General features: G+C 40.2%; 1 protein-coding gene across 1 annotated transcript in view; it reads right to left on the reverse strand.

Moving 5' to 3' along the window:
* Positions 1 to 15959, reverse strand: part of LOC308041739 (neurobeachin-like protein 1) — a gene marked incomplete at both ends in the record, with an annotated part of 52282 nt that overhangs the window by 24704 nt on the left and 11619 nt on the right. The window contains 15 exons of the mRNA XM_080346645.1: positions 253 to 381; positions 1829 to 1982; positions 2341 to 2516; positions 3038 to 3619; positions 4888 to 4976; positions 5278 to 5437; positions 5789 to 5947; positions 6514 to 6670; positions 8476 to 8578; positions 8675 to 8834; positions 10384 to 10517; positions 11557 to 11725; positions 13439 to 13528; positions 13832 to 13917; positions 14783 to 15086. Of these exons, the coding sequence (XP_080202771.1) occupies positions 253 to 381; positions 1829 to 1982; positions 2341 to 2516; positions 3038 to 3619; positions 4888 to 4976; positions 5278 to 5437; positions 5789 to 5947; positions 6514 to 6670; positions 8476 to 8578; positions 8675 to 8834; positions 10384 to 10517; positions 11557 to 11725; positions 13439 to 13528; positions 13832 to 13917; positions 14783 to 15086 (2652 nt within the window). The remainder of the gene's footprint in view (positions 1 to 252; positions 382 to 1828; positions 1983 to 2340; positions 2517 to 3037; positions 3620 to 4887; positions 4977 to 5277; positions 5438 to 5788; positions 5948 to 6513; positions 6671 to 8475; positions 8579 to 8674; positions 8835 to 10383; positions 10518 to 11556; positions 11726 to 13438; positions 13529 to 13831; positions 13918 to 14782; positions 15087 to 15959) is intronic.

Consider the following 15959-nt stretch of genomic DNA (forward strand, 5'->3'; position numbering starts at 1 on the left):
TTAGTAAAACATCTTTAATTTTTCCAACTCTCTTCTCTCCCTCCTTCTTTCCCTCCCAATCACCTGTGCTGAGTGGGAAGGGAGGAGAGGGAGGAGCTGAAGACAGAAGTTGTGGGGGAGAGGAGGTTAACAATACATCTGCCACGGTTTTATTGTCACCCCACAATCAAAACCTCGACACCCATAAACCACAACAGTTACAACAAACACGCGCTTAAAACACAGCACTACTAGTAGGAATTTGCCACCAACCTGTAAGTTATCTTGTGCAATGAATCCAAGGAGCAACCGGACTTGTACCTGTGAAAGCCTGTTTGCCTCTGGGCCAGCAGAGTACCAGACGGACAGGCTGTCCATGAGAGTCACCAGTTCTTCCAAGAGCTATTGTAAAAACAGACTGGCGTGAAATAAAATTCACAACAGCTACTCCAGCTGGAAACACAATCATTTCAACTAGCTGAAGAAGAGGCTGTGTTCACAGCTCTAACTTACCCAAATCCAGAAAATTATCCCAGAACACCGCACTGCAAAACAATTCCTGACTACAAAAAAATATCTCTAGCCCCATACGGTAAACTTAAGTGTCTCCCCTGAATAAAGCCAAAACCAACATGTGGTATATATGCATATGTTTTTGCCTATAATTGATGTCCAGTAAATGTCATTTCCTTAGGAAAGCTAAAGGCTCCACAAGTAGGATTACTACAACTGAAAAGACACTATTACTAAATAGCACAGATCTCACACCAACTTGCAATTTCTGCCTTTAGTATAGATAGGACTTCATTCTCTTGCTTTGTATTTTAAATTATTTGACTGTAATGCTAGTAATTTACCAGCAATAGCAATGCACAGAGTGCCTTGAGAAGGAAAACAAGGCTTCCTTCATGAATATCTGATTTAGTGAAACACCTGAAACTGTGTAACAAGCTATAAATGTCTTTAAAAATATATAAAAAATATAGGAGGCAATCCTTTCTGTTCAGTATTTCTACACCACGGTAGGTATTTGCAGGTAAATGGCACATTTCACTATCCAGATGTATTTGCTTAAAACCACTATACCTTCATACATTCCTTAATAAATTACTGAAATGTAAAAGAGTGGTGGTGGCTCCATACAATGCCTCTCCCCTTTAGCCCTGAAAAATGGAAAAGCAATGACAACTCAGCAAAGGAAACAAGACTACTGCCAGAAACGACACAAATGTTGAGGCAAATGATGGGGATCTAAAAGGCAGGAGAAAGAGCCAGTGGCAGAAAGCTCCTTTACGTTACCTATTGCGTTGATTAGTAATTTTCTTCCACAGATCTCACGTTTCTGACTCTGATCTAGAAAATTGAGCTATTTGCATATATATGCACAACCTTATGTTGAACTTCCAATAGGGGTCAAAGCCCAGAAGTGACATTTCTCAGCTTGCAACTGAGAGCAGAGTTTTGGCTGTTTTTTTTAATCAGGACACACACAATGCATCATACCTGCTGATAAACAGTGTAAAATCTGCTTAGGCTACAACTGACACTGTTTCATTAGCTCCTACATTTTCTAAATACCTCTCCAGTCTGAAAAATACCTGGATTTTCAATAAAGAGTACCACCACTTAGAGGTCTATTTAACTTGCAAAATTAACTATATTCCCTGTGGTAAGTATGCACGCTTTTTTACTCCTTAAGGGGCAGTCTAACCCATTCCACTGCAGACACTCACTCTGTAGTATCTACCATTTAAAAACAAGCCTAGAAGGAACAGCAGTATCCAAGCTGACAACTTTTTCAGTAGTATTTCAGCCCATATACAGTACTTCCATTATGTAGTTACTGTACCTTTTCTGTCCATAAATTTGAATTAACTAGTCCTTCTGCCTGCAGGAAATCTTGTACAATTAGCAAGAGCATGAAGGCATTTTCAGCATGTGCAGGGAGAGCTTTTGAATCTCTGTTGTCAGTGACTGACCATTCTAACATCTTCTCCAGCAAGCTGCATGGAAAACAAAATCCCAAAGTCATTATTATACGTTCTAAGTGTAAGTGGCCTAAAAAATATCCAATTAAGTATTTAATTGAGCATCTTAGTCTGCAGTGACATAACTGTCATCATCTCGATAAGTCAATGAGGTAAAAGAGATTTCGAAAAGCTCACGAAACCAGCGATACATTTTCAAAACCTTATCACCATGTGACACTACTAAATAGGTAGCAGAATATACTTCTGACAGTATGTGAAGAAAAGTACATCTTGTTGTGAAACACCCGCCCCTTCCCTGCTTCACTAAAGCCCCTTTCCCTGTTTTCCCTCAAAAGAGATGAAACAATCCATCCTTGAACCGGACACTCACTTGAGCTTTATTTCATCAGAAGGTCGCAGCAACTCATTAGACATCTCCAGTTTAGTCAGTGCAGAAAACACCTGCCCTCGCTCAATCCAAGCAGCAGCATCAGATTTTTCAGTGCCTTTCCACATTATACACAGTAGGATGTCGGTAAGTAACTGTATGAGTTCAGTATCACCCCCCTACAAAAGAACAGAAATATTTACAGCCCTTCTAGTCTAGACAACCTCCAAAACCTTTCTCCTTCATCATAGTCTACGTTTGCATGCTTCGGTGTTTTTGAAAACTCTGCAGTCTAAAGTCCAATGGCCACATACATGCAAATGCAAAGATAAGAGACCATGGCTTGCTTGTATGTTGTAATACATACTGACTTGATTCCTACATCATTATTTCAACCTGACCTTTAGTCTGCTCTATGCCTCCTCTGGAAGGTAAAGGATGTTGAAATATAGAAGGAGGGGGGAGTTTGTAGTTTTCTTTGTTTTAACATCAAAGCTATTCCAACCAGAGAACCATAAAAAGGAGACATGTTACAAAAGGAAGTACCCCTATAAAATAGCTACATTGTTTGCTCTTCTGTTGGAAGATAGGAGGGGGAAAAAAACCCTACAATAATTATGCATTAGGAAGATTATTAAAAAAATAAACAGCAATTGCAGACATTTGGAAAAATTAACCACATAGAGAGTGCATTACTTACTCCTTGGTTTTCAAATAAAGAAAGATCGGCGGCAAAGCCCACATCATTTGAAAGAGCCAGCTCTTTGTCGGGCTGCCCAGAGAACGCCTTTGTGTTCTCTATGGGTGAGGGTGTGCTGGGCTGGCTGTCTGTCAGCCGATTTGCAACGTCCGCCAGTTCGTAAGAGTCAACACTGGAGAGATCTAAGCTCAAATGTGAAGGATTGCTGTGCCACAATTCCTCCCACTCCTCCAGCCTAAAAGACATCTCCGCTGTGGACGCGTCTTCCAGTGGCATGACAGAGAAATGAGCAGGGACATCCAGGGATTTGGCGTCTTCTAAACTCCACTGATCAAACAGACCATTAACACATGCGAAGCTGCCAGTTTTGTCTCCCTCTGTCTTATCAGGTTGATGTTTCTGAAGCTCTTCAGCAGGAAGCTTTTTCTTCTCTTCCCTTGAGGAATCAGCCCTGGTCTCTTTCAAGCCAATCTGGACAACTGAGTTTTCTTTCAGGAACAGTCGAATCAAAGTGTCCTGCCAGCCCAACTGCTGAGAAATCTGCTGTGCTGCATCCAGCTGGGAATGCAAAAGGTGCAAAACCTGAGGACAGCAGAAGATATCCCATGAGTATACATTAATTTTGGTGGGTCACTGCATTCATTCTAGCTTTGCAATTAGACATTTCACAATCGACAACTTTTTGCCTTTTTTAAGGCTCTTGTAAAAGAGCCACAATCAGTTAATAATAAGCAAACAAGCCATAAAATAATTTTTTTTCCAAATATACTATTTCTAATGAGAAAAAAGGGATAAAGAAAACTTTCTCAGGAGCAGGGAAGAAAAGCTTCCAAAGCATATTGCTAAGTCCTCATATTCCAGCCACTCTTCTGTACCAATTCCAGCAAAAGCCAACTATCCCAACAAATAATCCTAATTCAGCCATTAGTCTGCAAAAAAAGAAATCTAGACCAGAAAATACGCTTGATTAGGAACTACTCAATAGATAAAAGTAAGAAAGCTGCAATATTAATAGCTTTCCGATAATGTATATTATAATTTCACTTTTTTCACTTTGAGAAACTTTAATAGACAATATAGTGCCTCACAGCTACATTCGCTACTACTAATTTCGGCAATAAAAGTCAGAGAGAGCTTGGTTTAGAAAAAGTCGCTGCTTCTTCCCTATCTCTTCCCTGCAGCCACAACCACTCTTTTGAATCATAATATATTATTTTGAAAAAAGATATTAAGAATCCAAAACCTTGATCATGGTCTTACGCATCCTTTGAGAAAACTCAGTATCTCAAGGAGTCTACAATCTCTAACTTGTAGAAAATACAGCTATTTGAGAATCATGACAGAGGCTTTGCTTTGTGTTTTGGTTCTTAAAAGGACTGGGATACAGAAAATTCAACATTAAGTGACAGATGGGCTTCATTTTTAAGGTAAATCATTGCTAACGAAAGCAGTAGCAACAAATAAAGCCTCAAATAATTAAGATATCACAAAGGGTGAGTGTCAGGAGGATGGAGCCAGGCTCTTCTCGGTGACAACCAGTGACAGGACAAGGGGTAATGGGTACAAACTGGAACACAAGAGGTTCCACATGAATTTGAGAAGAAACTTGTTCCTGGTGAGGGTGGCAGAGCCTGGCCCAGGCTGCCCAGGGCGGTTGTGGAGTCTCCTTCTCTGCAGACATTCCAACCCGCCTGGACACCTTCCTGTGTAACCTCAGCTGGGTGTTCCTGCTCCACGGGGGGATTGCACTGGATGAGCTTTCCAGGGCCCTTCCAACCCCTGACATTCTGGGATTCCGTACAGCTTATGGGCTTAAAGGACAGTATTCCTGTTTAAAACAGACTACCAACCTTTCTGCAGATGACCACTCTCATGTTTATATCTGATCTATGAGCCAGATGTACTACAGCTAGGAGATCTTTATAATTCACAGCAGGATCTGTAGGGCAGAAAGAAAAAACAACACTAATTATACCATGCAAGAGAATGTGACAGCTAAATATTACAAATTGCCTTGGAGGTCACTGCTACATTCAGGGGTAGTAAAGGGAACAGACTTCAGGGAACTAACACAATATTAGCTGAGACTAATGGGAACCTTGAATAGAAAAGCTCTGTAAAGTAACAGCTCTGGTTTTCCTTGAAAACAAAACAAAGCAAAGCACAAACAAACAAAATCAATAAGTTTGCCTCTGAGCAGGAGGAGTTTATTAATGGTAGACACAACACTTGCCAATTACCTGCATACAGAACTTGGTTAAGAAGGTTTTTAATAAGAGAAACAGTAAGCGCAGATTCATTCAGAAGGAGCCCCAGTCCAGAGTACCCCACCTCCCTGAGTCTCATTCGGTGCTTACTACGTTCATAAACTCTAGTGCATTTTAGCATCTCTTCCACAATCTGCAAGAAAAAGCACACACAAATGCAAAATAAGCACAAGGGAGCCTCCAGACCTCTTTACCTTCATATGTATGATATAACATGCTGGTCCACTGTTTTTAAGTTTACTTTGTAAGCTAACTCAAGCAACATGGACTGTTTTTTTAAAGGTATCGATACTTTAAGAGAACACTAATTCCATTGTGACTATGGCAGTAAACAGAATAGCTAACAGAACAGAAAAGAAAAAATGAAAACGTGGAGGATGAGTATCTTTGCAATTGCATGCACGTCTGCAGTGTCAGACTACAGACAAAACCACAAATTTATGTTCGATTGATCGATTTAAGAACATACAATTCAATTCATTACCTTGAAAACAAGTTCTATAAGTCTGTCAGAGTATCTTTGGTGCAATAACAGAGCGTAAAGAATATCAGCATTCCCTGGTTCAAAGAGCAATAAAAAAAGCTGGTCTGGGGCTGGGCTGGAATGAAGTAGGCTGAAGAGAACATTCAGAATTCCATAGAGCTATAAAATTAAGACAACTACATTAATCCACAGCTCATTCAGACTGCATACTCCATTTGGGGGACGTTTTATTGGCTTTGAAATTTTGCCTTTGGCTTGTTACAAAATAGACATTTTGTCTACTCAATATTACTCCATTTAAAATTACATTTTTTGGATACCTTTTTTTCCTCCATATAGGACACCTTATCAAACTATAATTAGAGTTCAAGTTCAGTTGGCATTTACAAAATAGAAATGACATCATTACAACTTCTGATGAGTTGAAGTCCAGTTAATTTGGTTTCGTAAATTAAGAGAATTTTTCTAATGGCAGTGTTACATATCATGTTCTTTCTGCCCCCTTCAGGGAAAAAAAAATAACCTGGAAAGTATGGCCATTTGCAGAGCACCGTCAGCTTTTGAGTGTGCTCCTATAACCTGCCTCAGCATCAAATAACACTTTGCTTGTGTTAATAACACTTTCCCCCCTCTTTTAAGCACACTAGACACAAGGTTTCTAAACACCAAACAACAAAACCAAAATGCGTACAGTTTAAACAACTAACATAGACCATATTGGATACCTGCTCCTCTTCAGTGGTGGCAGCTATGTATCCTATGATGCTCTGTATTTCTTCATGTGTTCCACCTTTGCTCAGGAAATACCTGATCAGTCCATAGAGGGACATCCGTATTGTTCTCAGGTCATCAGGAGCCAAATCACTGTCTTTACAGCCACTGCTACACATGACAGACAGGAAAAGCAAAGGAAGTTCTTCATGCCTCATTAACAGTAATTTCGTTGTGCTAGTTTTGTAATTTTGTACTTTTTCACCTACCTATATATCATGGCACAGGTCACCAATTTCTACTGAAGTAAGGCAACCGAACAGTAATAAGAAATAGTAGATCAGACTTACCAAGTCTGCAAGGTAAGTCATGACTTACCAAGGCCCAGAAATGTAGACTTGGACTGATCTGGATACAGGTCAGGATTTCAGGTCCCTCCCACCCCAACCCTCTAAAGCAAAGAGCAAGGTCTCTAGCCAATCTTCCTCAATGACACAACTACATTCATACAGATACAGACAGAAATCACTAAGACTGAAAGCTAAAATTTTGAATTCCTAAAAAAGTCCTACTTCAAATTCTACAAGGCTATAAAAAACCAAAATAGCTTAAAATGATAAACACCCTCTCTTTTCATAATGATAATGATCTATGACTTAATTTGCATTGTTGATAAAATTACAAGATTGAATCACAGAATCAACTGGGTTGGAAAAGACCTCAGAGATCATCAAGTCCAACCCTTGGTCCAACTCCAGTCCATTGACTAGGTCAGGGCACTAAGTGCCATGTCCAATCTCAGTTTACAAACCTCCAGAGCTGGTGAGTCCAGCACCTCCCTGGGCAGCCATTCCAATGCCTGACCACTCTCTCTGCACAGAATTGCTTTCTCATCTCCAGCCTCAATTTCCCCTGGCAGAGTTGAAGCCCATGCCCCCTTGTCCTATTGCTGACTGCCTGGGAGAAGAGACCAATCCCCACCTGGCTAGAACTTCCCTTCAGGTAGTTCTAGAGAGTGCTGAGCTCAGCTCTAAGCCTCCTCTTCTCCAGACTAAACAAGCCCAGCTCCCTCAGCCTCTCCCCATAGGGCTTGTGTTCAGGTCCCTTCCCCAGTCTTGTTGCTCTTCTCTGGACCCGCTCCAGCACTTCAATCTCTTTCCTGACCTGAGGGGCCCAGAACTGACCACAATACTTCAGTGTGGCCTCCCCAGTGCAGAGCACAGGGGAAGGATCACTGCCCTTGTCCTGCTGACCACGCCGGTTTGGATACAGGACAGGACACCATTGGCCTTCTTGGCCACCTGGGCACACTGATGGCTCCTGTTGAGCTTCCTGTCCACTAGTCCCCCCAGGTCCCTTTCTGCCTGACTGCTCTCCAGCCACTCTGTGCCCAGCCTGGAGCGCTGCAGGGGGTTGTTGTGGCCAAAGTGCAGCACCCGACACTTGGCCTTGTTGAACTTCAGCCCATTGGAACCAGCCCATTTTTCCAGCCTATCCAGATCCCTCTGCAGAGCCTCCTGCCTTCCAGCAGCTCCACACTCCCTCCCAACTTGGTGTCATCACCAAATTTGCTGATGACTTGTTATATTTGTTGAAGGACTTGTTAACAACCTTTCCAAGTGTTTTTAGTGTCATTGATCTAAATTTTATACAAGCCTATCATAAAAATTAAGGTCATGGAAAAGTAGGAAATTAAATGGAAAAATTTAAAAAAAACCCCTGAATTTTGAAAGTTAAATCAACGATCAAAAGTCAACCTGCAGTTTTATTTATTAATTTGCTCACTGGGATGTTGGGGAAAAACAAACAAAAAACAAAACCCAAAACAACCCCCCTCCTGCCCCCCCCCCCCAAAAAAAAAAACAACAAAACCCAAGCCAAACAAAAATAACCCCCAAACAAACAAACATAAACAAACAACAGCCACATAAAATAATATAAAATAAGGAGGAGTTAAGAAGAGGTGAAATTCATACCCATAATAAATCCTGAGTGTGTCTAGAAGAAACTGCACATCATATTTCTTCCTGAAGACTCTTCTACTGTCTTTGATAATGGTAGAAAGATACTGTATATGCCCTACAATATAAAGTTTTCTATTAGAACCCAGATAAAGGTTTATGTGACGTGAAGGGTACTGTGTCTTTGCACAGTTGCCCAAGTTGCAGAGCTCACCAATTCTGAAGGGGAAGTCCCCGCTGTTCCAGATACTGAAGTCAAAAAGCAAGTGTTGATACATCTGCTGCAAAAGCTGCATGTTCTTTTCTACTGAAACTTGTTCTATCAGCAACTGCACAGCCATCAGTACATTCACATCCATTAAGTTGCTTGGCACCTTTCAAAATAACAGCAGCTGTTAGCATTCAATCTCCTAACAAACTTCATGTTTTTTCAAGCCAAATTTTGGGATTCTTTGTCTTCTACAGCAATGTCTTCTTCCATTAAAGCAATACAATAAACACAAACCCAAGGTAGTCTGAAGAATCATACAGAGTATCTATAACCAAAAAAGGAGAACATAAAAAAAAGACAAAACACCAGCTTCTCATGTCTCTCTGTTTTCAGAAACATGAGAAAGAAAAGTAGGTACTAAGGGGACCTTTGAAGACCCTCGCATCCTGGCCAAACTAAGAACTTTTCTAAGAAATCAGGACCTCATCCCTAACTTCCATTTCTAAAGGATGTGTCTCAAACATGGCTTCACCAAGGGGAAGTCGTGCTTGACCAACCACAGTGACTTTTATGAGGACATAACAAGATGGATGGATGATGGCAGAGCAGTGGACGTGATCTACCTTGACTTGAGGCATTTGACACAGTCTCCCACAGCATCCTCACAGCTAAACTGAGGGAGTGCGGTCTGGATGAGCGGGGAGTGAGGTGGAATGTGAACTGGCTGAAGGGAAGAAGCCAGAGAGTCGTGGTCAATGGGGCAGAGTCCAGTTGAGGCCTGTATCCAGTGCAGTGCCTCAGGGGCAGTGCTGGGGCCTGTATTATTCAATATATTCATCAATTATTTGGATGAGGGAATAGAGTGACTGTCAGCAAGTTTGCTGATGACACCAAGCTGGAGTAGTGGCTGACAGGCCAGAGGCTGTGCTGCCATCAGAGACCTGGACAGGCTGGAGAGTTGGGCGGGGAAAAATTTAATGATATATAACAAGGGCAAGTGTAGAGTCTTGAATCTGGGCAGGAACAACCCCAGGTTCCAGTATAATCCTGGGGACAGCAGGATGACCATGAGCCAGCACTGGGCCCTTGTGGCCAGGAAGCCAATGGTACCTGGGGTGGGTTAGAAGGGCGTGGTCAGTAGGTCAGAGAGGTTCTCCTGCCCCTCTGCTCTGCCCTGGAGAGACCACACCTGGAATCTTGTGTCCAGTTGTGGCCCCTCAGTTCCAGCAGGACAGGGAACTGCTGGAGAGAGTCCAGCGCAGCCACCAAGATGTTGAAGGGAGTGGAGCATCTCCCATGTGAGGAAAGGCTGAGGGAGATGGGGCTCTGGAGCTGGACAAGAGGACACTGAGGGGTGACCTTATTAATGTTTACAAATATAAAAAGGGTGAGTGTCAGGAGGATGGAGCCAGGCTCCTCTGGGTGACAACCAATAGTAGGACAAGGGGTAATGGGTTCAAACTGGAACACAGGAGGTTCCCCTTAAATTTGAGAAGAAACTTCTTCTCAGTGAGGGTAACAGAACACTAGAACAGGCTGCCCAGGGAGGTTGTGGAGTCTCCTACTCTGGAGACATTCCAACCTGCCTAGACACCTTCCTATGTAACCTCATCTGGGTGTTCCTGCTCCAGCGGGGAGATTAGACTGGATGAGCTTTCCAGGTCCCTTCCAACCCCTGACATTCTGTGATTCTGTGATTCAAACGTGCTCACCTTCTGTAACAAGGCTCCTAGGGTGGCAACTCCATGGGAGTGGATGAGATTTTCTTGATTGACATGGTGTCTCTGAATAAAGTGTTTTATCATCAAGATGAAAGTTGCAACAACATTCTCCTCCAGGCGAGCTTCTGCAAAACAGAACAGTAGCCAAAGCCTCATGGTTTATTGTTGGACCACTGCATAAAAGTAGAGGGGAAGAAGTAAAATCAAGAGTTTGTATTCCTCACTATTTCCTGAATGTTTCAACTCTTTTTCTGTTCATTCCCTAGCTGTAGGTTGTATTTACATTTTTCCAGTGCAGAGTCACAGACATTCCATGCCGCTCCAGAATAAAGTGACCCCAGTCCTGACTTTAGTTGCTTTATCCATCTGGCCGTAGGTTACAGACAAACTTCTCTTTCAGTTACAACATTTTACGTATGCTGCAGTTATTCTCCCTCTGGAGTTGCAAAGTGACACTTTCTAGCCATGAGACAGACAGACAAAAATATTTTATTTACTTTACTTCATCATCTAATATTTGAAACAAAAAAATGTGTGTTTTCCTTGCAAGGTCTGATTTCCCAGTGGTTTCTGTTGAGATGAAAGTTCATTCTTAATATTAGGACAGCTTTAAAGAATCTATTCTTAAAGCTTCCTTTTCATTTTCTAAAAAATATAATACTAAAATCTGACAGCGTGTGGAAGAGGTAGGTGTCTGAGCGTTTTCCTAAGAACATAAAAGGTTGGCTAATGGCTAAACAGTACTGTGCTGATGCTGCTAAGTCTTTGTGTGGCTTTTGGACCCAGTGCTTGAGTTGTAGGAAAGCTCTTATTATTGATATCAGTAGGCTTTGCATCAAACATCATTTCTCAAAATAATCAGAACAAACTTTTCAGAACAGCAATTTTAAACCCGCACACTTTTACACTAATGTAATAGTAAACTATGAAAAGGAAAAATATGCTATTAAACATAACTATATTTGAAATATGCTAATAAGTTAATTTTACATAGTGCTGAACTCCTAGTATTCAGCATCCATGTCAGATACCCAGGAACAGAAAGAGCCTTTCAGCTTTGCATACTAAAAAAGCCAGCACGTAATCAAACAGCTTTCTGCCACTCACAGAAAGACTCCTTAAATCAATCTTAAAAATCCTTTCAGTTCAGCTGTACTTGCCCACCTGACGCCTTTGTGGATGGCATCACCACCCAGTCTCCCTCTACAGGAGTAAGTAGTTCTGGAGGGAGAGTTTCCCCTTCAGGCTTCTCAGGTATCGGCGCACCAAGAAAACTGATCTGCTCCAGCAGTGGAAACAGCACGTTTATTCCACCAATACAGTTGATCATATCCTAAATCAAGAGGAAAAAGGAGGGAAAACATCAGCAAAAATGAAACCCCCAAAACTATGTAAAAGAAATTTCCTCCAAATAGAAGGAACCTCAGGGTTTTCTCCTCAAGAGGGTGCTAAACCCCACCATGTTTGTTAATGAATGATTCTCCTAAAACCTGTATTCACAACATACAGCTAGAGACACAAGGACTCCGCATCCACCCCTCTTCCCACTACTGAGCGAAGAGAACAAACTTCAGTCTTTTCAAACTGTTTGTATCATGGCAAAATCAACTAGCAAGAGTCTGAATTTTCTTAACATTAATCTCCATAAATCAGCATATGCACAGTGTAGGTCCAACAATATTTCCTCAGTAATGAGTTTGCTAGTAGAGTAGATTATTTATTTGTACATACATTTTTCCTTAAAGAAAAAAGAAAGTGGTATTCTAGTGACAAGTTTTCTACACTCAGACTTTGGATTTTATTTTTTCTTAAAGCTAAGAGCCCTTAATCGAAGATTCTGCCTATAAAACAAAAGTGGATGTATTCTACCTAAATTTAAAATAAATAAATCCTTACTTGTGTCACTGTTTCTGGATCAAACTCTGATGCTGCACATAACTTGATTTCCTCCTGCACAGAGCAAGCCTGACTGATTTTTACATTCATATGTGCTAGTGATCAGGGAACAAATAACCAAACAGGTACATGGTGGTATTTATTAAGCTGGAGTGCGTTTCATGGTTTCCTCCTCTTCTCCATGAAGTAGCAAGTAGAGGCTATTTGCTGTTTTACACAGAAGACATCCAATGGACATATAATACCGTCAGTGGCATGAGACTATGAAATTAACTGCTTTATCAGAAGGACGTTAGGACCTTATGTGTTGGTTAAGAAAACAAAAATTAAGATATAAGACAGTTTTGCTATAACGGAGTGTTTGAGCAGGAAACTACAAGCAGGTTTAGCCAGAAAATGTTAATTCTTAAGCTCCCATACTAATATAACAGTATTGCTGTGATTACAACTGCTAGCAAAAGTTAAACAAAGATGATTTGCATAGCTTGTAAGAATCAGATATCCCAATGTATCCAATAGTAAGGAAAAAGTATTGGTCACTTAGTGTACAGCAGAGACAGAATAAGGTCCAACACTTCAGTGAATATTTGTTGTTTTCTCTGAAATGAGGCTTTTGGACTGTGCCAACCCAAAACCAGAAGTAAATAAGATAACTACATTAACTTCTCTCTTTAAAAAATGCTAGATTCTTGTACTATTTTAACTCCAGACCTTGTCATCTGTAATTCTATAATATTTTTTATATGTCTAACATAGCAGAAAGTCCCAAGTGTTAACTTAACCCCATTAACCTTAATCTAATTCAGAGTTTAAGACTGTAAGAAAACCATGACAGAATTCCCTAGAGATGATGAAATGCTTTCAATATGCAACATGCATTGAATAGGTTATGAAGAATAGTCAGCTACCAATATAACTTAATGCATTACCTGTGACATTAAGAGCAGTAGGACTTGTAAGTTCTCAATAAGTGTAATACTACTCCAGCTACAGGATTAACCCATTCATGCCCATTACAAAAAACATGCTGTGTCTGCTAAGTGTCATTTGCAGTATGATAATAACTTCCAGCATTCCAAAAGTTAGCTGAACATACACAACTTCCACTGCCGTATTTACATCAGGTTCTGCTTCTTCAGTATGCATTTACCTTGATGTCCCAGTTTACTACTTTGTTTCCAGTTAGTCTTCCACGGAAAAGATTTGCAGACAGGTCAAGACAAATTTGGTTTCTGCAGGCCTGTTAAACAAATGAAGAGGCTGAAACATCATATATGTTATCTTAGATTTGACATTCACAATTGTACAAGACAATTCTGTTCTTTTGCCAAACAAGAGAAAAATCTTTTATCTCTGCTAAAGACTACAGTTTAAGCAAGCTCTTATTGCTCTTTATCTTCCCAAAATAAGCACAGTGTAAAGATGGTATGCTCACCTGTTCTACGAAACAGCAACAGCAAAAAAAATAAAGAGACCATCTAGAACATATTCTGAGATTACTGCACGCTGTGAAATCACAGAGAAGCTATGTATTATTTCATACCTTTGGTGTATAATGAAGAAGAACCTTACTGGGGAGATCTGCTACTTCAGCCTCTTGAGACTTCCATGGAGTTAAACAGTTTGGACCTATTAAAATATAAATATATATATACATCTAAAATGATACATCAAGTATATCTTTATAACATATATATTTAAGAATACACTGGATATCAATGCAGTTCATTAATTCACAGATTTTATACTACTATGCTTCGTTGCAACACATAGGATATTCTAAACCATACCTAAACTATACAAAGGATTTGGTTTTTTTACATTCAAACAGATCTAATATTTCTCTCTTTACAAATATCTACCTCGTATTTGTCACCAATCTCTGTCATCAAGCCCAAATGTTCAGAAAATTAGTAACCTTCAAGAGAGCTTTTGTTTAGTAATGCAAAATATTTCCTTTAAATGATGGAAGTGTTTTCATGCTAATCTCTAACAACCTCAAGTCATTATGAAATTTAATACCTTAACACCTTGAACTACAAAACAGAGCTTATCAGAATGTTTCTTAAAAATAACCTCTTAATTATCAATTAATTCTTATGGAAAAATCCCCAAGCGTACGTCACCTGTAAGTAGCCTATCAAAACAAGGGCAATACTTTAAAGAGTCTCAATGGCAAACTCAAGTGTGGGCAAACAGTAGCAAAAATTAAGAACTTAAAAATGAAAATACTACCTCATGTTTATATTTTTGCAGATCTGTGCATATGACAGATAGATGAGCTTATTGCAAACATAACACTTTAAATAAAAGTAATAAAATATTTATCATTCCATTTTAAGCTTATTTGTTATCAAGTGCTCTCACTCAGGCCAGCTCTGCAATTCTTCTGGATTGTAACTTCTTTATGTGTCTATGTAGAGCTAAGCTCCACGGGGTCTTCTCCATAACTCATCCCTTTCATTCCACAAAAACCAGTACAATCACCACTCACCTGCTAAATACAACGCTTTCACCTGAGGAGGCTGCAGTGCTTCATGAAAGATGATCACTGACCCAAGGTGGCCCTCCAAAGATGTTGGACATCCCCATTCACTGTCCTGAGTCCCTGCTGAGATCATCTTGGTGATGAGCTCTGGTTTTCCAAGCATCCCGCCCCAACTCCCAGCAGAGAGGATGCCCCCGAGCGACGTCCGATGGGGCAGCACAGGGGAGGAAAAAGGTGGATCTGGTATCTGAGATGGAGGAGGAGTAGTTGTTCTTTGGCCAGCAGAACCAATGCAGCAAGACGTGAAAGACTGGAAAGTCACACATGGAAGAAAGAAAACAAAACACATACTGTAAACCTAACCTCTTTTTTTTTTTTGCTGCAGTCGACAAAGTAAATCTAACTAAATAAACCTTACCTGCCATGGTTTTAGCGACCTTGGTGTTTACAGTGCTTATTCTAAAGATGGGCCAAAATCCAGAGTTTTATCTTGCAATGGAAATTACATTTACACTCATTTTTTAAGTGTTATACTGATTTTGCTACGATTATGTCCGATTTAAGTGTTTGGTCAACACATTTAACAAATACCAAATTGGAACTTAAAAAAGACAGAGAATATTCAGCGTTGTAGCCCAGGTTAAATGGTATTTGTTCCACAAAAAAGAATGGACAATGCTTATAAAGAAAACTAAACTGGACATATACTTTGCTGTTTTTTCTTTTTTTAGGCTAAATGAGGACACGTTCAAATGGTTAGATTAACTGTGTGTAAACTGCTTATCCAGCTAACAAAGCAGGCATGAGATTAGGCTATTAAGGGAACATACAGAAAATACAAGTAAAAAACCATTACTGTTGAAAACAACAGGGAATATTCCTCATTAAGTACGGTCACATCAGTCCTGAGGGCAGATGTGTGGTTTGGTACGATTACCCATCATAAATTATGTCAGTATTCTCAGGTAACTATGTTGGGGAAAACCCCACAATCTAATCATGGTAATCTGTTATTTCACTTTTAAACTGAGATGACTAAACAAGCAACAATGAACGGTTATATTCCAAATTGATACCCTGGACACTGTCCAAAGTTGAACGGCAGTTTATTAGCAGTAGGCTAAGCTATCTTAAGCTCTTACACAATTTCCAAAATGAAAAAAGCCAACTATGTTCTCAGTGT

This window comes from Nesoenas mayeri (genome assembly GCF_963082525.1).
Source record: "Nesoenas mayeri genome assembly, chromosome: 6".
Taxonomy (NCBI): domain Eukaryota; kingdom Metazoa; phylum Chordata; class Aves; order Columbiformes; family Columbidae; genus Nesoenas; species Nesoenas mayeri.